This window comes from Artemia franciscana, chromosome 1, assembly GCF_032884065.1.
Source record: "Artemia franciscana chromosome 1, ASM3288406v1, whole genome shotgun sequence".
NCBI lineage: Eukaryota > Metazoa > Arthropoda > Branchiopoda > Anostraca > Artemiidae > Artemia > Artemia franciscana.
The window spans coordinates 15466629-15494402 of record NC_088863.1 but is presented as its reverse complement, the minus strand read 5'-3'; the positions used below and the strand labels follow the sequence as shown (position 1 = coordinate 15494402).

The 27774-nt window shown below is 36.2% G+C and overlaps 4 protein-coding genes across 4 annotated transcripts; all 4 read right to left on the bottom strand.

Moving 5' to 3' along the window:
• Nucleotides 1-861: 861 nt before the first annotated feature.
• On the bottom strand, nt 862-17259 carry LOC136039403 (type II inositol 1,4,5-trisphosphate 5-phosphatase-like). Its single transcript, XM_065723515.1, is given in 2 exon segments — nt 862-2763; nt 17239-17259. Coding segments are annotated over 2 exon segments (1827 nt in total). The 3' UTR covers nt 862-957.
• A 41-nt stretch (nt 17260-17300) lies between these two features.
• Nucleotides 17301-18281, bottom strand: LOC136038705 (inositol polyphosphate 5-phosphatase OCRL-like). The gene has a single exon (XM_065722425.1). It carries the CDS (start codon nt 18279-18281, stop codon nt 17301-17303), a length of 981 nt encoding a protein of 326 aa, XP_065578497.1.
• Nucleotides 18282-18362: 81 nt separating this feature from the next.
• Nucleotides 18363-18929, bottom strand: LOC136037989 (type II inositol 1,4,5-trisphosphate 5-phosphatase-like). The gene has a single exon (XM_065721306.1). The coding sequence runs from the start codon at nt 18927-18929 to the stop codon at nt 18363-18365; it is 567 nt and encodes a 188-aa protein (XP_065577378.1).
• A 231-nt stretch (nt 18930-19160) lies between these two features.
• On the bottom strand, nt 19161-26484 carry LOC136026242 (type II inositol 1,4,5-trisphosphate 5-phosphatase-like). Its single transcript, XM_065702604.1, has one exon. The coding sequence runs from the start codon at nt 25401-25403 to the stop codon at nt 24063-24065; it is 1341 nt and encodes a 446-aa protein (XP_065558676.1). The 5' UTR covers nt 25404-26484; the 3' UTR covers nt 19161-24062.
• Nucleotides 26485-27774: the final 1290 nt, after the last annotated feature.

Here is a 27774-nt window from a genome sequence, read left to right as displayed (position 1 = left end):
CTTCACCACTGTAGCTTCCAATATTCTAATCTTGGTATGCAGACTTATCTTCTTCCTATTCTTCCAAACTTTTTTCAGCTGTGAAAAAAAAGACAGCGTTGGCTTTGGCTATTCTACTTTTAACTTCTTCATTGCACCCATCGTTTTTACTAATTATAAAACATAGGTAAGTGATACTGTTCACTATATAAATCTTCTCATCACCCAATCACCTTTCGAGCCTTAGCGAGTCAGTCCTCTTAACATTAATTTTTAAACCTATACTCGCACCGTGAACTCGCAAAACCTGTAAAAGTTCATTCACTTTGCTAGCACCTTCATCTAGGATGCGTAAACCATCAGGATAATGTAAGTCCAGGAGAGTTTTTTTTTCATTTGATTCTGTGTTCTCTCATTGCCTTTGCTGTGTTCCTTAAGACAAAATCCTTCAAAATGATCCATATAAATGGTGTTAGGATGCAACCCTGCTTAATTAACCTCATTTCCTATCTTAACTGTAGCAATTTTATTCACGTATAGAACTAATCACCCTAATGTACTTATGTGGTATACCTTACACGGATAAGACTTCTCTAAAGCTCTTTTATCCGCTGAATAAAACGCTTGCCTGTAACCTATAAAACTGAAGACTAAAGGGGTTTAATGACTCGTGCACTTGTCTATTATAAATCTAAAAGTGGAAATTTGGACAAAAAAAAATCCTCTGCTCTTCCTAAAACCTCTACCTCTTTCTTCTACAGCATTCCTAAATCTAGAGAGTGTCATCTTAATAAGTAATTTGGTACCTACAGAAACCAGAGTAATGCCTCTATAATTACCAAACTCACTCCTTTCACCTTTTTTTTATATAGGAATCTAATTAGGGCTTTCCTAAAATCGCTAGGTATCGCATCACGCTCGAGAACGAATTCAGGATTATTATTATTTTTTTTATTTTTTTTTGACGGGGCTGAGGTTTTACTCCCAGGGGCTGAGGTATGTAGCACTAGCCTCCATTGCTTCGGCGTACATTCTAACTGGAATGACTGGTTCTGGCAAGGCGTCCAAGAAGACTAATAAAGCTTCACCAACTGAATGAATCGATCCCGGTAAATTGTCAGGCATTGAAGTATCCAGTATATCCCGAATCACACTAATCTCTGCACCAAGGCCAAGAAGTTCAAACAAGTTCTCTTTTTCCGTTCCCCGTTTTGAAAGTTCGTCTAAAAGGAACCACATTTCTTTTGGTACGGCCAAAATACTTTTACGGTTGTTTTCGTGCCAATCATCGACTTCACCATGGTAGTGGCGTTTTTCCAGAATTAGAACCTCTTCAGCGGAGTAATCCCGGATTGGTTGTTGAAGTCGAACTAGGGCACCAATGGAGGAGCCGAAACAGCTAGGCTCGTAAGATCTGATTACACTGATGAAAAGATCTTTGCAACCTTCAAGATGTAGAACCAGGATATCCTGGAGTGTATCTTGGCCTGTTGATAATTTACCAGCCGTCCTTTTATCCACATAAATCTCAAGTTGAATTTCTGTATAATCTCCTGCCATGAGAAATCCCGTATGCGGCTCAACAATTAGCCAAGGCTTGCTATAGCTTTCCTCTCTCAGCTTGTTGATAAATTTGTACTGTAGAGGAACGTGTCCGGTGTTTGAGATCGTTAAAAAGTTCGATTTATTTTCGAGGAAACGTACTGTTCCAAAATCGATTTCTGTTCTAGAAACTGCTATCTGAGGCAAATAATCATTTTCAAGTCGGTCCAAATGTTTCATAACCTCTTCATAAATTTTCTTATATTTTACAATGTCTATAGCTGCAATCGAAATTTCAAAGAGGCTGCTAACTGGCTTATGATCACTTATTCTGAGAGAAGGATGACTCCTGTAGACTATTTGGTCAACATCATCTGCTTTCCACAGAAATCGGTTGGTCCAAGCAGGTGCCCGATTTTTCTCACTTGAATCCCAGTTATCGGTTCCAGTATCATACTTGTAGGTTGGCTGGAAATTGAGAATGCCCTCCTGATAACCATAGAATGCTCGTTTTATGCGTTGTTGTTCCCGCAGTTGGTCGAACATGATCAGGTCTTTATAGTTGGCAGTGTCTAGTAAAGTCTTTGCTGCCAGCCCTTCGATGCCCGTTAGCCGGTAGTTTAAGTCTCAAAACCAAAAAACTAGATCATGATCTTTGATGGTCTTAACTGGCGGAAACGACATTCGCGTACAAATATCATGATAATCTTGATTTCTACGTTCACATTCTTTGATGTGGGCAGCTAAATGGCAGTTAACTATGCACACTGATGTGCTATGTAGCTCAAAACGCACACCTACACCACCTTTGTTACCCATTTTCCCCAGAAAACCTGTTCCAACTGTCTCTGCTGAAACTCCTCGAATGTAAGCAGCAAACCGTTCTTGGACTAGAACTATAAGCATGATCCCAACGAGACGAATTAATTTAACTTTCCTATATTTGGCCTTGGGATGAATTCCTCTTAAGACTGTCCTCAACCACTCTTCCTCTTTTGGAGTATCCATGAATACATAGGCCTCTTTGCTCAAACACAGCTCCTGAAAGCCAATGGCATACATATCTGGAGACTCATCGTCGCAAGAAAGCCAATCAGATAGTGAGGTTGTGGGTGATTTCCCGTTAACATTATATGTTCCAACAAATAGTTTGAGCCGTATTGTTTTTGTAAAATCTTTCTTTCTCAGAGACATTTGTTGAGTGACTAATGTCTCTCTCGGCAAAATGTTATATCTTTTCCTCTCGAAAATGTTAATATTTTAAAATGGTTCTGCAATAATCCGACGTTGGTCTTGTTTAAGGTTTCGTTCACTAGAGCAGTGTTCAGGCGCTGGATTTTGTTCTGTATTGTGTCAGACATGCAAACTTATACAAGGTTGAGATTAGTTTAAATATGGATTCCGATAACTGTCGACCTCAAAGTCCTTTCAGACTCATTATTTGCCACATGGATCGCTAGCTATTGGGATCCTGTCTTTAAATTGAGTTTAGCAGTGTGGAACTTCGAGTTTTGGACTAGATCCCAGAATCAGTTTAACTTCCTCACGCGGCTTAAGGTAGCATAAGCCAACTTAAAGTAAAAGCTATTCTCCTTTGATCTTGTCCTAATTTTTGTACTTGTCATTTTGGATCTTGTAAAAACGTCAATTTTGTCAGGTAGTTTGAAGAATTGCTTCAGAATTTTGTGATTGGAATACTGCCAAATTTACTTTTAATAAGGTAAATTAGGGTATTCCCTTTATGTATGTCTAAAAAAATATTGTTTATTGTTAATTAAGAATAATTATTTTGATTATATTTTCCATTTAACTCGTACGTGGCAGTACGTGGCAAGTCTGCTTAAGTTTCAAATGCTTTACAATTTATAGGATTTTTCTGCAAACCATAAGGTGTTTCTATACGAAATACTATCTATGATTACCATGATATCTTGTCGTTACCATGCAGGGATCCGCCCGGGAGTGACATTTTGCGTCATAAACAGATACCATTTATGTGGAAATTCTGTTCTAATGCGGGATATCGAATCCCTAAAGATGATTCTAATTTATCTTTAATTTTTTGGAAAGACTTTATAGCGCAGGATACCTTCCTCGGATCCGAATTATGGTGAGTATCTATTTTCCAATATTATATATAATTTTTCTTGGCGTGACTTTCTGACTCGGGATATCTACTAAATGAGATACCATTTATCAGGAAACTTTATTTTCGAACTTCATCTATAATTTTTTTTTTTAGTGACTCGGGGTAGATTTTTTTTTTTTTTTTTTTTTTTTTTTTTTTTTTTTTTTTTTTTTTGTTCTGCCATCGAGTTATTGGATTTTCCATGAAAAGTGTCATTTTATCTGTACCCTTTCAAGTATTTCTAATTTTTCTTAACTTTTACTTGTTAACTATTGTTTGTTATGGATTAAAATATGTTTGTTTTTGTGATACAGTTTATTAATCATATTTTTGCTTTATCCTAGGATATTTTTAAAAGTTTAGGCTATATACCACAAATCATCACTACTTTATCAACTCACTGCAGCACTAAGCCGCCTGAGGCCAACACAGCTCCTTACTATCCTCCTCCGTCCCAATCTATTCAACGTGTCCCTCTTTACACCCTCCCAGGAAGTTTTCATTTCCATTAAATCTTTCCTTATGACATCATCCTGCCACAACCCCGGACGACCTGCTTTTCGTTTTGCCCTAGACGGTTGGCCGAAAAGAACAGTCTTTGACAATCTGTTATCCTTCATCCGCAGAACATGCCCTAACCATCTCAACCTTTCTCTCATTATACCCCGAGAAAGCGGAATGAACACCACTTTTCGTTCAACCTACTCTTTGAGATACAGTCAGTCTGTCTGGTACCCAAAATGATCTGTAGGCAATTTCTCTGGAAAATATTTAGAAAAGTTTTTCTATTTTACGGAGCGCCCATGCTTCAGAACCGCACTTCACCACTGTAGCTTCCAATATTCTAATCTTGGTATGCAGACTTATCTTCTTCCAAACTTTTTTCATCTGTGAAAAAAAAGACAGCGTTGGCTTTGACTATTCTACTTTTAACTTCTTCACTGCACCCATCGTTTTTACTAATTATAAAACATAGGTAAGTGATACTGTTCACTATATAAATCTTCTCATCACCCAATCACCTTTCGAGCCTTAGCGAGTCAGTCCTCTTAACATTAATTTTTAAACCTATTCTCGCACCCTGAACTCGCAAAACCTGTAAAAGTTCATTCACTTTGCTAGCACCTTCATCTAGGATGCGTAAACCATCAGGATAATGTAAGTCCAGGAGAGTTTTTTTTTTTTCCATTTGATTCCGTGTTCTCTCATTGCCTTTGCTGTGTTCCTTAAGACAAAATCCTTCAAAATGATTTCCTATATGGTATGAAAAACCTTGGAAGTAAGTCTTTGCCTAAACTAAAACCGTCTAGCGGTCTTAAAAAACGACTGGCTCTTGATGAAGCAAAAAGGCAATTCGAATAATCACAGGGGCTCTTCAGCCGCAGTTCAAGCCCGCCTGAACAGATGAGTCGCCATAGTTTCGGCAAAAAGGCAATGATTCGAGTATTTTTGTTGATTTTTTTTTACTTGTATTGTTATATTACTTTATATGATGCTATGTTAAAGCGCCGAAACCTATATTGGCAAGTGTATACTCCTCTGAAGAGCCCTGATGCGTAATGATCACCCCGGGAATGTTTTGCTAGATTTGAGGTACTTTTGCTTATAGTTGTACACCGGCTTATATTTATTGATGTTAACTTTGCTCGATTTTAGACATGATTAATTGGCTAATGAATTTGTTATGCTGTTTTGTCCAAGGTGGTTGGATGGATGAGTAAGGTCAAGACCTTGTTCATGTGCTTGTTCGGGTCTTTACCGCCATCCCTAATGTGAAAATATATAGCCTAAATTACGTATTTTCCATCTATTCTGTCACTTCTCTTTTTCTTGTTTTACGCTAAGCTGAAAGAAGCCAACGAAAATAAACTGGCTCTGTGATGCATCAATGAACCAAAAGCTAGAGAGGAAAGGTGTATATCTTAAGTACCATAACATTACATAATAGAAAACTTTCAGAATTTGTGTCGCTCTGACAGTTTTAGGCAGAGCGGATGTTAAGTTTATCAGCTTGCCAGGTTTATTTGTATTCACTAATTTGTGTTTTATTGCAGGAAAATTTGTTTCAGTATCCTTAGGGAATTTTTTTCTAAATAATATTGAAATCTACCAATTAAAGAATGAAGTATCTAGGGCTAAAAATGAAGCTTTCCAAAAGACTGTCGCTTGAAGACATAGCTTAGTTTTACCTTGAAGCTTCGATTCCACAGATTTTCATGATCAAGTATTTTTTCCTTCCCTGAGACGGGTCTGAATCTTTTCCCTCCCCTTCTCCTCCTTCCCTCTTTCCGACTGGAAATTTTAAAAAATACGAGTGAAATATGCATTCAAAGCGACAGTTCTAGGGATCATGAATGTTGCCTGCTAGTCTCGTTCGCGTAATGAAGGAATCTCACTGTCTTGCACCTGGAGTCTAAAAGGGAAAATGGAATCAGAACCACTAGTTTCACAAACCTTGACTAGCAAGTCTCAAATTTGAACCGCAAGTTTCACAAAAACTAATTTTTTAGGAAGGGGGGCTAAATAAACATAATTTTCTTATTTTTTTCTGCCAATTCTTTTTATTTTTTAAAGGATTTCTTTTTTCAGATAGAATTAAATTGTGGCTTCTTATAAATATGCTAGTTTTGGATGGCATTTGAATATGCAGGCATTTGAATATGTATGTAAGAGATGATGGAATGTTTAGAAGGAAATGTTTGATTTGACGAGTGGAATTGCGCCAAAGGTGCTATTTATGTCAATTTTGGTTAGTTAATTCGAAATTTATTCGACGATTTGTACAGTAGAGTGACTGATCACTTTTTGGAGAAATCTGCATAGGGTAGGCAACTACTCTCCGGACAAATTTTTGTTAGTTTTCAAGAAGAAAGTACTTTATCATTTGAAGTAAGGCAACAACTTGGAAGTAGGACCAGGGAGGCAATTCTTCTCCCTCCCTAGATTTTGAGACCTTTCTTGATATTTTTGGTTATGACAATTATCTTTTTGTATCTTCATAAAAAAAATGAAAAAAATAGTGAGCACTTATTAATATTTTTTGAATACCTCACTATATCTAGTTAATTACTTCATCCAAAGACTCACTGTATACAAAAAATAATAATCAAAAAAAATTCTTTTTGAAACAACTTATTGTATTCTCAAGGAAAGAAGGTGAGCCATGTAAGAGAAACTTTTAAGAATCAATTCAAATACACCGAATTCTCTAAAAGTTATATTCGCCTAGGTCAAGTGCTGTTTTTTAAATATTAAAGAAAATCTTTTAGGAATAGGTTTGCGTATCCAATGTAGTCTTGTTCGGAAAGTGATTGTTTAACCTTCCACATATCCATCTACTAATATTTTTAATTAACTAAACACACTTATTTCACTCCAATTATCTTTCTCTTTTCAGCCACAATATTTGGTAGTGTTTTACTTCGAGATGGGCTACATCATCATAAAACAACGACGGCAGCTTACTATCAATCAGTAGAGAAAAAGAAAGCTGCTTTCCTGCTCCACTTTCTTACTGCTCCACATTGGGACTGGACTGAGTAGTTATTGAAAGTAGCTTCGCTATTTTAATTTTAAATTTAAGAATGGTTCTTACCACCGACAAAATGTATGTAATACAGACGTCCAACTTAAACATATTCTGATACCAACCAATTAGGTGCTTGTGCTCACCTATCCACAGTTTTTTCAAACTTCCAGTATACATGAACGTCATCATACATAGCCTAAAGGAGCCCAGATACCCAGCTCCATCTCTTAAGGCCGTGATTAAGTGAACTGATGGAACTCAAAAATCCCATGTTAAAATCGAAAATTTATATTTAAAAAGTATTCAAGTATTCATTAGTGGAAAGATACCTTTTTCAATATCAGGCCGTAACTTCTTGAAGATGCTACAAAATGTTTGCTAGGATTTTGCTTTATTTCCTCTAATTGCTTAGAAATCTTAGAAAATGTTTCGCTCTTTTTCACAAGTGTACTCTATGAAGGATAATGCTTTTAGAACAAAATCGGTACTATCATGAGCGGAAGACAATAGCCTGTAAGATGATTGCAACCATTTTTTGATGTATATTCCTGTTTTCGAACAGTCCCATAGAATGTTGTCAGCTACCTGAAATTTTTACAAGTTGGTTGCCGGAAAGAATCGCCAATATCACCCCTAGAGACCAGATTGACAAGCTGGTATAATTAACCTGCTATTTCCGCCAATGAATAAGTGCTATTTGAAGGGTTTTTGAAAATCGAAGGTCTCTAGAGAATTGAGAGACAGAAGGCTACCCTAACTTCGATTTTGAACCACGGTGTTTTCAAGTTCACTTAATCACGGCCTTAACATTGTAAGATGGGGCACATATACATCTGTATCATATATGTTTTGTCCGTGGCTCTTTTACCCATGGTTTGCGCAGTTACATGTTTTCGTTCTTTTTTCCTTTTGTTTTGGCGGAAAATAGGTCTTGCCCAAAAATAGCCAAAATGCAGCTGTTTGGATTTCGCCTGCCAGTTGCATTCGTTAAAATACAATAGGCAAAAGCAAAACATTGGATTAAGTATTGAGTGAAATAAAGTCTAGTAAATATTCACTAATGATAGTTGGTGCCTGGTCGCTAGATGGTGTCTAGATAGAACCTCTGCTTGTCATCATTAGGTTCAAATTACCGTCTGTCATTAATTTACCAAAAGAAATTAGACGTTCTTTCAAAAGGATGGAAATTTTATACCCCCCTCCCTCCCTCCAAACATACCAGTAGAACAAATCATATCCAATGTAGAGTCAGCTATAACTCTAAACCAAACAACAATCAATTTTGATCCTCAATATATTAGAAGCTCGGTTTCTAATACCCTCAGGAAAGGTTTGTCCAAAAAGAAACAGGAATTTGAACCTGATGATGACAGGCACAGGTCCTGTCGAAATTATCATTTGAAGAAAATCAATCACCTGACATCAATAGCTTAGGTAAGCTTATTACCATCTATCATTAATATGTATGAGTCAGGTTGACCTCAGAGAATATATCTAATAAATACTGTTATTATATAGGTCATATTTGCATGGGTGCAAACGTTGAGAGAGTCGGGGAACAGAATTAGCCTCCAAACATTGTTGAAGGAGGTTTAAAAATGAACAGGGAAATAAAGGAATTCTCAATAAGATTGCTTGCTTTTTTGGGTGTCTTTCTCATTTTTTTTAAAAATCAGGCAAATTTTCTCAGATTTCTGGTTTTGTTTGGGTAACAATAAAATGAAAGAATTTTATATATCTAGAATCAGCATTAAAAGCCAATACTGTTGGTGTAGCAATTGTCGTGAGAATTCCATTTTCAGTTTTGATAAATATTGGTCCAAGTCACCTTTTACTTACAGTTTGTTCGTTTTTTTGTTGTTGTTTTTTTTAACCTCCTAAATATCTTTGAAGAGTAAACTGAATCTGTATAAAAAAAAAAATTCCTTTTAAGTGTACTCTGACTTCGTTAAGCTGAATATGACAAGCCCCAGCACTCTTCTTAAAAACAAAACTTTGCTCCTATTCATTTATGAATTTCAGCGTTAGATAAAATATCATAAACAAAATCGATTCGTCTAAACTTCAGCATTTGATCATCTTTGCGGATGTATTTTTCAGGAATTCAGTAAAAAATACTTCAACCCGGCAAGTGAATCTTCATGGCGCATGAACTAGCGAAATCACATAGCATCCGTTTTGTGCAAAAAAATCTGGTGTGCAATCTAGCTCTGTGGCAGTAAGAACCTTAGTTATTGTTGCCTGTAGGTTCAACTCTGGAGGAGGGGAGACACGGAAAATTGCTTTTTAGGCCTCAATCTTTTGGTTTCTTTCCAGGGAATGGCCTTTGGATTAATCGCGTGGGAGGAGTTCTCCTGTATTTAGGTACCCTTAGCTCTCCCTAAGGTTTCCGTTAGGTCTTATCTTGTAGTTGTTGCCCGAAGTAGGTTAGCTTTTCGAACAATTTTGAGCTATTACCGTTATCTGGTATAAACTTGTGCAACGATTCTATTATTGGGGACCAGAATCAGTTTGATTTTACGTATCGATACAAAAGAATCATATGGTAATACAAGTTAGTAATTGAAAGTCTTTGATAATGTGTATCCATTGCATATCGATACTCAGTAATTCAAGTTGAGTACTGCCTGAATTTAGAATTTGTCATCTATGCTCCGTATGATACTATGCATATCGATACTCAGTGGTATCGTATCGGTGGATAAAATATATCGACACTGTACAAAAATATTACTCTTTATCTTGCATCTTCTGAAAATAACTTATTTGCTTATGCCATTTTACGAAGTAGTTGAACTCGATTCCGGAATGCGGTCACGCCCGAGATGTAACCTACGACGTCAAAAAAATTCAAAATAATTACATGTCTTTTCTAGAAGTTTCATCTTTAGGACATTTTTAAACGTTTTCAAAGTATATATGACTTAACTAAATTATTTAGTTTAAATCTTCTTAAATTATAGTTAAGAATGTTCTTCATTTTCAGGGACACAAGAAAAAATAATACGTGTTTTTTTTTTACCAGGCGATTTATTTATTATCATCGAAACCCTTGTCTGCTTTTTCTTGGAAATTATATTTTAGAAGTTATATTTGCTTTCTGTTAGAAATAAAATTAAATGAAAATAAGTTAATAATGGGTTTAACTTTTAATACAGATAGTGAAAACAAAATGTATACTAATAAAAGCCCAAATATTTGTAATAAGCTCTAAAGGGTTTTTAAACGCTGTTTCTGTTTTTAGTATAACCTAGGAAGTTTAGGACAGCCTGTTTACTATAATAGAATTATTATTTATGTGTTTTTGGGCAACTTTTTTTTTCTTCTTTTTGTCAATATTTAGTTCGAATTTATGGGTGAGAAGTTTTCAGTCATTTTGCTATTTAGGATACTTTGGTCAATTAACTTAACTAATTGATCTATACTTGCTCTTAAGGCATATTCAAAGAGAAAAAGAGAGGTTACTTTCATATATTTTTGTATTAAAGTGGGCTGTAGTTACAATGATTCATTTTGGTGATTTATCTTTGGAAGCCAATCACATTATATCTTTTCTTTGAAGAAAAAAAAAAGTCACACCTTTTTTAAACCCGGTTGGCTAACACCGAGTGACCAATCTAGACATACTAGGAAATGCAGTATGTGGATAGACAAATTGCTCCGCACTTTTAAAACCTAATTGCTTCTTTTGTGAGAAATGTCAAACAAGTAAAAAGTAAAAAAAAAGTTTTTCTTCCAATCACATTCTCGTATCTTTGAAGAGAAAATTAGCAATGCCTATTTTAAAACCGAGTTTAAAACTAATGTCAAGTGATTAGACATACAAGGAAACGCAATACTTGGAGAGACAAATAACTCTGCTCACTTAAAACTTGATTGATTCTTTTGTGAAAAACATAAAGCGAGTAAAACTTACGAAAAGTTTTTGAGTCATAATATTTTGTACGAGTGAACTCTCTGTTTCTCTTCGGTATATCCCTTTATGCCTAGTCATCTATTGTTATTACTGAAATAAAAAAGGAATAGTGTTGCAGTGAATTTAAGTTATTCCAGTATCTATTTTTGTTCTTGGCTTTTGGTATTTATGATTTGAGGTAAAAGAGGCGGGGACATATTTTGAACTCAATGGCTTTGTTATAATCTTTTGATGATTACATTTTCCATTTAAATTGTTTATTGTTTTCACAAAATAGTGATAGTATATTTGTGGTATGTTTTAATTGTTCTAATGTCTCTTTTACTTTTTATTCTTTTCTGTTTAAACTTGAAAAAGAAGAGGTGAAACCGATTAGTTGCTTTTTTGGAACTTCAGTGAACCTTGCCATTGTAAAGAATATGCAGATAATTCGAAAGCAGTGATTTTATTGTTGAAAAAAAAGGAACACTTTTTAGAACAGATAAAGATCGAAGTATTGTAGGTGCAATCACTATTTAAAGAAAAGTCTAGACGAAGTCTTTAGTGTTTTGATATTATCCTATAGCTTTATCTGAACTGTGGCATGTAATCATATGCCACTATTTTTTTAATCATCTATTTGTTTCATGTATGACAATTCTTTATTAATTAATGAAAACATAATGATGTATTACACGCATCATTCAAAAATAATACAGGTACTCACTTGTCAATTTAGTTACAAGGAGCCACGATTCATAATTTTTTGCTTTTTTTTGGTTGTGTCAGTGCTCGAGCACAACTAGCAGTGTCGTGAATTCTGTCATTTTTCCAGGCTTTTATTAGTATCGGCTAGTCGGATCGACTGGGTTGTCAATCTGCCTGTGGGCTTCTTGTCAGATTATTCCAGTTACAATGTTCTATGTGTTTTGTCACTCTTTGGAGGCGTAACCTTTCTTGAATAATTTTGTTTTTTTCTCTGGTCCAAATGGCTTTTAAATCATTACAAAATGGTGACCAAATGCCGAAAAAATATTTGGGATCCAATTCACCTTGTTTTGGGGGATATGTATAATACTTGGTCACAGAATCAAGACTATCTGTACATTTTGAAAGGTGCTTTTCCGTCGATTGAGCTTCACCGAAAACCTTTCCATAATATCCTTGAAAGGTTGTAACAGGCATTTGGTTGATGAAGCTATCACTTCACTCGAAATCACATGCACCTAGCTCCTTTCTAAGTTGCTTCAAGTCCTTATCCACACCTTCAAACTATATTAAAGCAGCTTTATCAACATCGTCGGGTTATGACATCATCCGGTTATGTATCATCGGGTTATGGCAGTGGACTCGGGATTCTGGCTCAATTTCTGCATAAACGCTGAGGTGACGAAGTGAAGAAGCGTTGAACAATTATCACGATTTTTCACATCTTATCCTTATCTTATCTTATCCTTATCAATAATCAACTTATCCTTATCAACACCTGCTCCTATCAACAACTTATCAACATCTTATCTTATTCTTATCAACACCGTCAAACTTTATTAAAGCAGCTTTATCAACATCGTCGGGTTATGACATCATCGGGTTATGTATCGTCGGGTTATGGCAGTGGACTCGGGATTCTGGCTCAATTTCTGCATATACGTTGAGGTGACGAAGTGAAGAAGCGTTGAACAATTATCACGATTTTTCAAATCTTTTAACTTTGGCAGAATGTCAAGTGGGAATCCATCAGCTTGGCCACGCTGAATATTTCCTTCATTCATTTAATTTCCAAGGACTAAAATTATGACAAGGACTCGTTTAATCCCTTTGCAAGTGAACAAGATACCACAAGCAGATTATCTATTAGGGTCACCAGATCACACTCCAAATACAATATGTGAGACGATGTGTTCTTCAATTACAGTAGATATCTAACAAAACTAGCCTGCCCTTACAATGTTACACAATGTCATTGGATTATATAGCTCTTCGCTCTTGTTTAAATTGCACTAGATAACGCTCTGCCTGCTCAATTTCATTGGGTATCGTCAATATTTAGGAAGCCAAATCATCTGATCGGATGGCTTTTGATTTTTGCAAAAATATTGAAGTGAGAAATCTGTGATTTAATGCGAAAAAATCTAATGAGAGAGAAAGCCCGTTCAACATCGTCTGCCTGAGGAAGATATTTTTTTGTAATGAAGAAAGAGAAAATATATCTATTAACTGCAACTAAAGGCCCGTTAGCAATGAGATCTTGCTAATACCAAAATTCAGCCCGTCCTAAAAACCAGTACCAACTAAAGATTTTACCAGATTTTACCGTTCGCGATGGATAATTTAAAAACTGGAATCAACTAGTCCTGTAATTATCCTATGTGTTTGGCTTTACCTCAGATATCATATAGTCCTTGTTTCTCTTTTTATAAATATTCCTGAGGTCTGAACAGCTCCAATAATTCCTCTCTATAGTTTACTTCTTTTACTCTGTTTTTACATTTTGATTATTAATTTTTATTCACAATTGTTTCTCTATCTGGATAGAACTTGAGTTAACTAAGTTCAAATTGATTGAACTTTGGTTTTGGCTCGATCCGGTTCCGAACGTTAGCTAGATCTCTATTTTGAACGGGTTTGCTTTCAACCGATGCTCAAAATTAGCGCTAGCTTGATCTCGGTATTAGTAAAATCTCATTGCGACCAGGCATTATGGGAGACAAAAAACAGTTGATCCCTACCTGCCATCTAACTTGCACTACCGATAGAGATCTTTGTCTTGCAATGGATTTAATTTACTGATAGTCAGAGAGTGGATCCTACTGGTTTTATTGTTTGATCTAGTGATCCCCCTCCCTCTCTCTCTCTCTCTTTTTCTGTCTCTTACTTTTTCTCTCCATTCCAAAATTAAAGATAGTAGTAAATGAGCCACTCATTTACTATTTGGTTTATACCCGTATAGTTAATGATATTAGATATTACACACCTCAACTTCTAGAAATTACTGTTAGACAGGAAATTCTCATGTCTGGCTTTCTGTGAGATACACTAAACTGTATTTCTGCATAGCTGGGCTAGAGACATTTGTGTTGGCAAGAGTGACTTTGATAAAAAAAAAAAATAGGTTCTTTTAAACAATAAATCAGGTATGTATTCTGGATACCATTACAGTGAAAGGGATAAGTCTGTCAAGACTCAAAAGCATCCAGGAATTATAGGATGAAAATATGGAATTTTAAGGGGGGGAAAATTTTGGGTGGCTAAAAGGAGGAACATGGAAAGGCTAAAAACAAGCATCAAATAAAATGTGATACAAAACAAATGGTGATAATTGTCCTAAATAAAGAGAAAACTATTTGCAAGAAACCAATGTTCTAATATTGACAGTTCCACATTTTTCGTCCTCCATTGGATCCCTATAATTTATTCTGTATCTATTTGTGTGGACTCATTGAAATACATTTATGTATTGTGAATTGTCCAACTTTTTCGGGGAAGAACAATTTTCCTCTCGAAAATGATAATATTTTAAAATGGTTCTGCAATAATCCGACGTTGGTCTTGTTTAAGGTTTCGTTCACTAGAGAAGTGTTCAGGCGCTGGATTTTGTTCTGTATTATGTCGGACATGAAAACTTATACAAGGTTGAGATTAGTTTAAAGATGGATTCCGATAACTGTCGACCTCAAAGTCCTTTCAGACTCATTATTTGCCACATGGATCGCTAGTTATTGGGATCCTGTCTTTAAATTGAGTTTAGCAGTGTGGAACTTCGAGTTTTGGACTAGATCCCAGAATCAGTTTAACTTCCTCACGCGGCTTAAGGTAGCATAAGCCAACTTAAAGTAAAAGCTATTCTCCTTTGATCTTGTCCTAATTTTTGTACTTGTCATTTTGGATCTTGTAAAAACGTTAATTTTGTCAGGTAGTTTGAAGAATTGCTTCAAAATGTTGTGATTGGAATACTGCCAAATTTACTTTTAATAAGGTAAATTAGGGTATGCCCTTTATGTATCTCTAAAAAAGTTGTTTATTGTTAATCAATAATAACTATTTTGATTATATTTTCCATTTAACTCGTACGTGGCAGTACGTGGCAAGTCTGCTTAAGTTTCAAATGCTTTACAATTTATAGGATTTTTCTGCAAACCATAAGGTGTCTCTATACGGAATACTATCTATGATTACCATGATATCTTGTCGTTACCATGCAGGGATCCGCCCGGGAGTGACATTTTGCGTCATAAACAGATACCATTTATGTGGAAATTCTGTTCTAATGCGGGATATCGAATCCCTAAAGATGATTCTAATTTATCTTTAATTTTTTGGAAAGACTTTATAGCCCTGGATACCTTCCTCGGATCCGAATTATGTTGAGTATCTATTTTCCAATATTATATATAATTTGTCTTGGTGTGACTTTCTAACTCGGGATATCAACTAAATGAGATACCATTTATGTGGAAACTTTATTTTCGAACTTCATCTATAATTTTTTTTTTTTAGTGACTCGGGGCAGATTTTTTTTTTCTTTTAGTTGTTCTGCCATCGAGTTATTGGATTTTCCATGAAAAGTGTCATTTTATCTGTACCCTTTCAAGTATTTCTAATTTTTCTGAACTTTTACTTGTTAACTATTGTTTGTTATGGATTAAAATATGTTTGTTTTTGTGATACAGTTTATTAATCTTATTTTTGCTTTATCCTAGGATATTTTTAAAAGTTTAGGCTATATACCACAACTCATCAGTACTTTATCAACTCACTGCAGCACTAAGCCGCCTGAGGCCAACACAGCTCCTTACTATCCTCCTCCGTCCCAATCTATTCAACGTCTCCCTCTTTACACCCTCCCAGGAAGTTTTCATTTCCATTAAATCTTTCCTTATGACATCATCCTGCCACAACCCCGGACGACCTGCTTTTCGTTTTGCCCTAGACGGTTGGCCGAAAACAACAGTCTTTGACAATCTGTTATCCTTCATCCGCAGAACATGCCCTAACCATCTCAACCTTTCTCTCATTATACCCCGAGAAAGCGGAATGAACCCCACTTTTCGTTCAACCTACTCTTTAAGATACGGTCAGTCTGTCTGGTACCCAAAATGATCTGTAGGCAATTTCTCTGGAAAATATTTAGAAAAGTTTTTCTATTTTACGGAGCGCCCATGCTTCATAACCGCACTTCACCACTGTAGCTTCCAATATTCTAATCTTGGTATGCAGACTTATCTTCTTCCTATTCTTCCAAACTTTTTTCAGCTGTGAAAAAAAAGACAGCGTTGGCTTTGGCTATTCTACTTTTAACTTCTTCATTGCACCCATCGTTTTTACTAATTATAAAACATAGGTAAGTGATACTGTTCACTATATAAATCTTCTCATCACCCAATCACCTTTCGAGCCTTAGCGAGTCAGTCCTCTTAACATTAATTTTTAAACCTATACTCGCACCGTGAACTCGCAAAACCTGTAAAAGTTCATTCACTTTGCTAGCACCTTCATCTAGGATGCGTAAACCATCAGGATAATGTAAGTCCAGGAGAGTTTTTTTTTCATTTGATTCTGTGTTCTCTCATTGCCTTTGCTGTGTTCCTTAAGACAAAATCCTTCAAAATGATCCATATAAATGGTGTTAGGATGCAACCCTGCTTAATTAACCTCATTTCCTATCTTAACTGTAGCAATTTTATTCACGTATAGAACTAATCACCCTAATGTACTTATGTGGTATACCTTACACGGATAAGACTTCTCTAAAGCTCTTTTATCCGCTGAATAAAACGCTTGCCTGTAACCTATAAAACTGAAGACTAAAGGGGTTTAATGACTCGTGCACTTGTCTATTATAAATCTAAAAGTGGAAATTTGGACAAAAAAAAATCCTCTGCTCTTCCTAAAACCTCTACCTCTTTCTTCTACAGCATTCCTAAATCTAGAGAGTGTCATCTTAATAAGTAATTTGGTACCTACAGAAACCAGAGTAATGCCTCTATAATTACCAAACTCACTCCTTTCACCTTTTTTTTATATAGGAATCTAATTAGGGCTTTCCTAAAATCGCTAGGTATCGCATCACGCTCGAGAACGAATTCAGGATTATTATTATTTTTTTTATTTTTTTTTGACGGGGCTGAGGTTTTACTCCCAGGGGCTGAGGTATGTAGCACTAGCCTCCATTGCTTCGGCGTACATTCTAACTGGAATGACTGGTTCTGGCAAGGCGTCCAAGAAGACTAATAAAGCTCAGGCATTGAAGTATCCAGTATATCCCGAATCACACTAATCTCTGCACCAAGGCCAAGAAGTTCAAACAAGTTCTCTTTTTCCGTTCCCCGTTTTGAAAGTTCGTCTAAAAGGAACCACATTTCTTTTGGTACGGCCAAAATACTTTTACGGTTGTTTTCGTGCCAATCATCGACTTCACCATGGTAGTGGCGTTTTTCCAGAATTAGAACCTCTTCAGCGGAGTAATCCCGGATTGGTTGTTGAAGTCGAACTAGGGCACCAATGGAGGAGCCGAAACAGCTAGGCTCGTAAGATCTGATTACACTGATGAAAAGATCTTTGCAACCTTCAAGATGTAGAACCAGGATATCCTGGAGTGTATCTTGGCCTGTTGATAATTTACCAGCCGTCCTTTTATCCACATAAATCTCAAGTTGAATTTCTGTATAATCTCCTGCCATGAGAAATCCCGTATGCGGCTCAACAATTAGCCAAGGCTTGCTATAGCTTTCCTCTCTCAGCTTGTTGATAAATTTGTACTGTAGAGGAACGTGTCCGGTGTTTGAGATCGTTAAAAAGTTCGATTTATTTTCGAGGAAACGTACTGTTCCAAAATCGATTTCTGTTCTAGAAACTGCTATCTGAGGCAAATAATCATTTTCAAGTCGGTCCAAATGTTTCATAACCTCTTCATAAATTTTCTTATATTTTACAATGTCTATAGCTGCAATCGAAATTTCAAAGAGGCTGCTAACTGGCTTATGATCACTTATTCTGAGAGAAGGATGACTCCTGTAGACTATTTGGTCAACATCATCTGCTTTCCACAGAAATCGGTTGGTCCAAGCAGGTGCCCGATTTTTCTCACTTGAATCCCAGTTATCGGTTCCAGTATCATACTTGTAGGTTGGCTGGAAATTGAGAATGCCCTCCTGATAACCATAGAATGCTCGTTTTATGCGTTGTTGTTCCCGCAGTTGGTCGAACATGATCAGGTCTTTATAGTTGGCAGTGTCTAGTAAAGTCTTTGCTGCCAGCCCTTCGATGCCCGTTAGCCGGTAGTTTAAGTCTCAAAACCAAAAAACTAGATCATGATCTTTGATGGTCTTAACTGGCGGAAACGACATTCGCGTACAAATATCATGATAATCTTGATTTCTACGTTCACATTCTTTGATGTGGGCAGCTAAATGGCAGTTAACTATGCACACTGATGTGCTATGTAGCTCAAAACGCACACCTACACCACCTTTGTTACCCATTTTCCCCAGAAAACCTGTTCCAACTGTCTCTGCTGAAACTCCTCGAATGTAAGCAGCAAACCGTTCTTGGACTAGAACTATAAGCATGATCCCAACGAGACGAATTAATTTAACTTTCCTATATTTGGCCTTGGGATGAATTCCTCTTAAGACTGTCCTCAACCACTCTTCCTCTTTTGGAGTATCCATGAATACATAGGCCTCTTTGCTCAAACACAGCTCCTGAAAGCCAATGGCATACATATCTGGAGACTCATCGTCGCAAGAAAGCCAATCAGATAGTGAGGTTGTGGGTGATTTCCCGTTAACATTATATGTTCCAACAAATAGTTTGAGCCGTATTGTTTTTGTAAAATCTTTCTTTCTCAGAGACATTTGTTGAGTGACTAATGTCTCTCTCGGCAAAATGTTATATCTTTTCCTCTCGAAAATGTTAATATTTTAAAATGGTTCTGCAATAATCCGACGTTGGTCTTGTTTAAGGTTTCGTTCACTAGAGCAGTGTTCAGGCGCTGGATTTTGTTCTGTATTGTGTCAGACATGCAAACTTATACAAGGTTGAGATTAAGGTAGCATAAGCCAACTTAAAGTAAAAGCTATTCTCCTTTGATCTTGTCCTAATTTTTGTACTTGTCATTTTGGATCTTGTAAAAACGTCAATTTTGTCAGGTAGTTTGAAGAATTGCTTCAGAATTTTGTGATTGGAATACTGCCAAATTTACTTTTAATAAGGTAAATTAGGGTATTCCCTTTATGTATGTCTAAAAAAATATTGTTTATTGTTAATTAAGAATAATTATTTTGATTATATTTTCCATTTAACTCGTACGTGGCAGTACGTGGCAAGTCTGCTTAAGTTTCAAATGCTTTACAATTTATAGGATTTTTCTGCAAACCATAAGGTGTTTCTATACGAAATACTATCTATGATTACCATGATATCTTGTCGTTACCATGCAGGGATCCGCCCGGGAGTGACATTTTGCGTCATAAACAGATACCATTTATGTGGAAATTCTGTTCTAATGCGGGATATCGAATCCCTAAAGATGATTCTAATTTATCTTTAATTTTTTGGAAAGACTTTATAGCGCAGGATACCTTCCTCGGATCCGAATTATGGTGAGTATCTATTTTCCAATATTATATATAATTTTTCTTGGCGTGACTTTCTGACTCGGGATATCTACTAAATGAGATACCATTTATCAGGAAACTTTATTTTCGAACTTCATCTATAATTTTTTTTTTTAGTGACTCGGGGTAGATTTTTTTTTTTTTTTTTTTTTTTTTTTTTTTTTTTTTTTTTTTTTTTTTTGTTCTGCCATCGAGTTATTGGATTTTCCATGAAAAGTGTCATTTTATCTGTACCCTTTCAAGTATTTCTAATTTTTCTTAACTTTTACTTGTTAACTATTGTTTGTTATGGATTAAAATATGTTTGTTTTTGTGATACAGTTTATTAATCATATTTTTGCTTTATCCTAGGATATTTTTAAAAGTTTAGGCTATATACCACAAATCATCACTACTTTATCAACTCACTGCAGCACTAAGCCGCCTGAGGCCAACACAGCTCCTTACTATCCTCCTCCGTCCCAATCTATTCAACGTGTCCCTCTTTACACCCTCCCAGGAAGTTTTCATTTCCATTAAATCTTTCCTTATGACATCATCCTGCCACAACCCCGGACGACCTGCTTTTCGTTTTGCCCTAGACGGTTGGCCGAAAAGAACAGTCTTTGACAATCTGTTATCCTTCATCCGCAGAACATGCCCTAACCATCTCAACCTTTCTCTCATTATACCCCGAGAAAGCGGAATGAACACCACTTTTCGTTCAACCTACTCTTTGAGATACAGTCAGTCTGTCTGGTACCCAAAATGATCTGTAGGCAATTTCTCTGGAAAATATTTAGAAAAGTTTTTCTATTTTACGGAGCGCCCATGCTTCAGAACCGCACTTCACCACTGTAGCTTCCAATATTCTAATCTTGGTATGCAGACTTATCTTCTTCCAAACTTTTTTCATCTGTGAAAAAAAAGACAGCGTTGGCTTTGACTATTCTACTTTTAACTTCTTCACTGCACCCATCGTTTTTACTAATTATAAAACATAGGTAAGTGATACTGTTCACTATATAAATCTTCTCATCACCCAATCACCTTTCGAGCCTTAGCGAGTCAGTCCTCTTAACATTAATTTTTAAACCTATTCTCGCACCCTGAACTCGCAAAACCTGTAAAAGTTCATTCACTTTGCTAGCACCTTCATCTAGGATGCGTAAACCATCAGGATAATGTAAGTCCAGGAGAGTTTTTTTTTTTTTCCATTTGATTCCGTGTTCTCTCATTGCCTTTGCTGTGTTCCTTAAGACAAAATCCTTCAAAATGATTTCCTATATGGTATGAAAAACCTTGGAAGTAAGTCTTTGCCTAAGCTAAAACCGTCTAGCGGTCTTAAAAAACGACTGGCTCTTGATGAAGCAAAAAGGCAATTCGAATAATCACAGGGGCTCTTCAGCCGCAGTTCAAGCCCGCCTGAACAGATGAGTCGCCATAGTTTCGGCAAAAAGGCAATGATTCGAGTATTTTTGTTGATTTTTTTTTACTTGTATTGTTATATTACTTTATATGATGCTATGTTAAAGCGCCGAAACCTATATTGGCAAGTGTATACTCCTCTGAAGAGCCCTGATGCGTAATGATCACCCCGGGAATGTTTTGCTAGATTTGAGGTACTTTTGCTTATAGTTGTACACCGGCTTATATTTATTGATGATAACTTTGCTCGATTTTGGACATGATTACTTGGCTAATGAATTGGTTATGCTGTTTTGTCCAAGGTGGTTGGATGGATGAGGAAGGTCAAGACCTTGTTCATGTGCTTGTTCGGGTCTTTACCGCCATCCCTAATGTGAAAATATATAGCCTAAATTATGTATTTTCCATCTATTCTGTCACTTCTCTTTTTCTTGTTTTATGCTAAGCTGAAAGAATCCAACGAAAATAAACTGGTTCTGTGATGCATCAATGAACCAAAAGCTAGAGAGGAAAGGTATATATCTTAAGTACCATAACATTACATAATAGAAAACTTTCAGAATTTGTGTCGCTCTGATAGTTTTAGGCAGAGCGGATTTTAAGTTTATCAGCTTGCCAAGTTTATTTGTATTCACTAATTTGTGTTTTATTGCAGGAAAATTTGTTTCAGTATCCTTAGGGAATTTTTTTCTAAATAATATTGAAATCTACCAATTAAAGAATGAAATATCTAGGGCTAAAAATGAAGCTTTCCAAAAGACTGTCGCTTGAAGACATAGTTTAGTTTTACCTTGAAGCTTCGATTCCACGGATTTTCATGATCAAGTATTTTTTCCTTCCCTGAGACGGGTCTGAATCTTTTCCCTCCCCTTCTCCTCCTTCCCCTCTTTCCGACTGGAAATTTTAAAAAATACGAGTGAAATATGCATTCAAAGCGACAGTTCTAGGGATCATGAATGTTGCCTGCTAGTCTCGTTCGCGTAATGAAGGAATCTCACTGTCTTGCACCTGGAGTCTAAAAGGGAAAATGGAATCAGAACCACTAGTTTGACAAACGGGACTGGCAAGTCTCAAATTTGAACCGCAAGTTTCACAAAAACTAATTTTTTAGGAAGGGGGGCTAAATAAACATAATTTTCTTATTTTTGTCTGCCAATTCTTTTTATTTTTCAATGAGGATTTCTTTTTTCAGATAGAATTAAATTGTGGCTTCTTATAAATATGCTAGTTTTGGATGGCATTTGAATATGCAGGCATTTGAATACGTATGTAAGAGATGATGGAATGTTTAGAAGGAAATGTTTGATTTGACGAGTGGAATTGCGCCAAAGGTGCTATTTATGTCAATTTTGGTTAGTTAATTTGAAATTTATTCGACGATTTGTACAGTAGAGTGACTGATCACTTTTTGGAGAAATCTGCATAGGGTAGGCAACTACTCTCCGGACAAATTGTTGTTAGTTTTTAAGAAGAAAGTACTTTATCATTTGAAGTAAGGCAACAACTGGGAAGTAGGACCAGGGAGGCAATTCTTCTCCCTCCCTAGATTTTGAGACCTTTCTTGATATTTTTGGTTATGACAATTATCTTTTTGTATCTTCATAAAAAAAAAAGAAAAAAATAGTGAGCACTTATTAATATTTTTTGAATACCTCACTATATCTAGTTAATTACTTCATCCAAAGACTCATTGTATACAAAAAAAAATGATTAAAAAAAATGCTTTTTGAAACAACTTATTGTATTCTCAAGGAAAGAAGGTGAGCCATTTAAGAGAAACTTTTAAGAATCAATTCAAATATAAACACCGAATTCTCTAAAAGTTATATTCGCCTAGGTCAAGTGCTGTTTTTTAAATATTAAAGAAAATCTTTTAGGAATAGGTTTGTGTATCCAATGTAGTCTTGTTCGGAAAGTGATTGTTTAACCTTCCACATATCCATCTACTAATATTTTTAATTAACTAAACACACTTATTTCACTCCAATTATCTTTCTCTTTTCAGCCACAATATTTGGTAGTGTTTTACTTCGAGATGGGCTACATCATCATAAAACAACGACGGCAGCTTACTATCAATCAGTAGAAAAGTAGAAAGCGGCTTTCCTGCTCCACTTTCTTACTGCTCCACATTGGGACTGGACTGAGTAGTTATTGAAAGTAGCTTCGCTATTTTAATTTTAAATTTAAGAATGGTTCTTACCACCGACAAAATGTATGTAATACAGACGTCCAACTTAAACATTTACTTACAGTTTGTTTGTTTTTTTGCTGTTGTTTTTTTTAACCTGTTCATATATCCCTCCTAAAGATCTTTGAAGAGTAAAATGAATCTGTATAAAAAAAAATTCCTTTTAAGTGTACTCTGACTTCGTTAAACTGAATATTACAAGCCCCAGCACTCTTCTTAAAAACAAAACTTTGCTCCTATTCATTTATGAATTTCAGCGTTAGATAAAATATCATAAACAAAATCGATTCGTCTAAACTTCAGCATTTGATCATCTTTGCGGATGTATTTTTAAGGAATTCAGTAAAAAATACTTCAACCCGGACGGTGAATCTTCATGGCGCATGAACTAGCGAAATCACATAGCATCCGTTTTGTGCAAAAAAATCTGGTGTGCAATCTAGCTCTGTGGCAGTGAGAACCTTAGTTATTGTTGCCTGTAGGTTCAACTCTGGAGGAGGGGAGACACGGAAAATTGCTTTTTAGGCCTCAATCTTTTGGTTTCTTTCCAGGGAATGGCCTTTGGATCAATCGCGTGGGAGGAGTTCTCCTGTATTTAGGTACCCTTAGCTCTCCCTAAGGTTTCCGTTAGGTCTCATCTTGTAGTTGTTGCCCGAAGTAGGTCAGCTTTTGGAACAATTATGAGCTATTATCGTTATCTGGTATAAACTTGTACGACGATTCTATTATTGGGGACCAGAATCAGTTTGATTGTACGTATTGATACACAAGAATCATATGGTAATACAAGTTAGTAATTGAAAGTCTTTGATAATGTGTATCCATTGCATATCGATACTCAGTAATTCAAGTTGAGTATCTTGGCCTGTTGATAATTTACCAGCCGTCCTTTTATCCACATAAATCTCAAGTTGAATTTCTGTATAATCTCCTGGCATGAGAAATCCCGTATGCGGCTCAACAATTAGCCAAGGCTTGCTATAGCTTTCCTCTCTCAGCTTGTTGATAAATTTGTACTGTAGAGGAACGTGTCCGGTGTTTGAGATCGTTAAAAAGTTCGATTTATTTTCGAGGAAACGCACTGTTCCAAAATCGATTTCTGTTCTAGAAACTGCTATCTGAGGCAAATAATCATTTTCAAGTCGGTCCAAATGTTTCATAACCTCTTCATAAATTTTCTTATATTTTACAATGTCTATAGCTGCAATCGGAATTTCAAAGAGGCTGCTAACTGGCTTATGATCACTTATTCTGAGAGAAGGATGACTCCTGTAGACTAGTTGGTCAACATCATCTGCTTTCCACAGAATTCGGTCGGTCCAGGCAGGTGCCCGATTTTTCTCACTTGAATCCCAGTTATCGGTTCCAGTATCATACTTGTACGGTGGCTGGAAATTGAGAATGCCCTCCTGATAACCATAGAATGCTCGTTTTATGCGTTGTTGTTCCCGCAGTTGGTCGAACACGATCAGGTCTTTATAGTTGGCAGTGTCTAGTAAAGTCTTTGCTGCCAGCCCTTCGATGCCCGTTAGCCGGTAGTTTAAGTCTCCAAACCAAAAAAGTAGATCATGATCTTTGATGGTCTTAGCTGGCGGAAACGACATTCGCGTACAAATATCATGATAATCTTGATTTCTACGTTCACATTCTTTGATGTGGGCAGCTAAATGGCAGTTAACTATGCACACTGATGTGTTATGTAGCTCAAAACGCACACCTACACCACCTTTGTTACCCATTTTCCCCAGAAAACCTGTTCCAACTGTCTCTGCTGAAACTCCTCGAATGTAAGCAGCAAACCGTTCTTGAACTAGAACTATAAGCATGATCCCAACGAGACGAATTAATTTAACTTTCCTATATTTGGCATTGGGATGAATTCCTCTTAAGACTGTCCTCAACCACTCTTCCTCTTTTGGAGTATCCATGAATACATAGGCCTCTTTGCTCAAACACAGCTCCTGAAAGCCAATGGCATACATATCTGGCGACTCATCGTCGCAAGAAAGCCAATCAGATAGTGAGGTTGTGGGTGATTTCCCGATAACATTATATGTTCCAACAAATAGTTTGAGCCGTATTGTGTTTGTAAAATCTTTCTTTCTCAGAGACATTTGTTGAGTGACTAATGTCTCTCTCGGCAAAATGTTATATCTTTTCCTCTCGAAAATGTTAATATTTTAAAATGGTTCTGCAATAATCCGACGTTGGTCTTGTTTAAGGTTTCGTTCACTAGAGCAGTGTTCAGGCGCTGGATTTTGCTCTGTATTGTGTCAGACATGCAAACTTATACAAGGTCGAGATTAGTTTAAAGATGGATTCCTATAACTGTCGACCTCAAAGTCCTTTCAGACTCATTATTTGCCACATGGATCGCTAGTTATTGGGATCCTGTCTTTAAATTGAGTTTAGCAGTGTGGAACTTCGAGTTTTGGACTAGATCCCAGAATCAGTTTAACTTCCTCACGCGGCTTAAGGTAGCATAAGCCAACTTAAAGTAAAAGCTATTCTCCTTTGATCTTGTCCTAATTTTTGTACTTGTCATTTTGGATCTTGTAAAAACGTTAATTTTGTCAGGTAGTTTGAAGAATTGCTTCAGAATGTTGTGATTGGAATACTGCCAAATTTACTTTTAATAAGGTAAATTAGGGTATTCCCTTTATGTATCTCTAAAAAAATATTGTTTATTGTTAACTAATGATAATTATTTTGATTATATTTTCAAGTATTTCTAATTTTTCTTAACTTTTACTCGTTAACTATTGTTTTTTATGGATTAAAATATGTTTGTTTTTGTGATACAGTTTATTAATCATATTTTTGCTTTATCCTAGGGTATTTTTAAAAGTTTATGCTATATACCACAACTCATCACTACTTTATCAACTCACTGCAGCACTAAGCCGCCTGAGGCCAACACAGCTCCTTACTATCCTCCTCCGTCCCAATCTATTCAACGTCTCCCTCTTTACACCCTCCCAGGAAGTTTTCATTTCCATTAAATCTTTCCTTATGACATCATCCTGCCACAACCCTGGACGACCTGCTTTTCGTTTTGCCCTAGACGGTTGGCCGAAAAGAACAGTCTTTGACAATCTGTTATCCTTCATCCGCAGAACATGCCCTAACCATCTCAACCTTTCTCTCATTATACCCCGAGAAAGCGGAATGAACCCCACTTTTTGTTCAACCTACTCTTTGAGATACGGTCAGTCTGTCTGGTACCCAAAATGATCTGTAGGCAATTTCTCTGGAAAATATTTAGAAAAGTTTTTCTATTTTACGGAGCGCCCATGCTTCAGAACCGCACTTCACCACTGTAGCTTCCAATATTCTAATCTTGGTATGCAGACTTATCTTCTTCCTATTCTTCCAAACTTTTTTCAGCTGTGAAAAAAAGACAGTGTTGGCTTTGACTATTCTACTTTTAACTTCTTCACTGCACCCATCGTTTTTACTAATTATAAAACATAGGTAAGTGATACTGTTCACTATATAAATCTTCTCATCACCCAATCACCTTTCGAGCCTTAGCGAGTCAGTCCTCTTAACATTAATTTTTAAACCTATTCTCGCACCCTGAACTCGCAAAACCTGTAAAAGTTCATTCACTTTGCTAGCACCTTCATCTAGGATGCGTAAACCATCAGGATAATGTAAGTCCAGGAGAGTTTTTTTTTTTTTCCATTTGATTCCGTGTTCTCTCATTGCCTTTGCTGTGTTCCTTAAGACAAAATCCTTCAAAATGATTTCCTATATGGTATGAAAAACCTTGGAAGTAAGTCTTTGCCTAAACTAAAACCGTCTAGCGGTCTTAAAAAACGACTGGCTCTTGATGAAGCAAAAAGGCAATTCGAATAATCACAGGGGCTCTTCAGCCGCAGTTCAAGCCCGCCTGAACAGATGAGTCGCCATAGTTTCGGCAAAAAGGCAATGATTCGAGTATTTTTGTTGATTTTTTTTTACTTGTATTGTTATATTACTTTATATGATGCTATGTTAAAGCGCCGAAACCTATGTTGGCAAGTGTATATTCCTCTGAAGAGCCCTGATGCGAAATGATCACCCGGGGAATGTTTTGCTAGATTTGAGGTACTTTTGCTTATAGTTGTACACCGGCTTATATTTATTGATGTTAACTTTGCTCGATTTTAGACATGATTAATTGGCTAATGAATTGGTTATGCTGTTTTGTCCAAGGTGGTTGGATGGATGAGTAAGGTCAAGACCTTGTTCATGTGCTTGTTCGGGTCTTTACCGCCATCCCTAATGTGAAAATATATAGCCTAAATTACGTATTTTCCATCTATTCTGTCACTTCTCTTTTTCTTGTTTTATGCTAAGCTGAAAGAATCCAACGAAAATAAACTGGTTCTGTGAAGCATCAATGAACCAAAAGCTAGAGAGGAAAGGTATATATCTTAAGTACCATAACATTACATAATAGAAAACTTTCAGAATTTGTGTCGCTCTGATAGTTTTAGG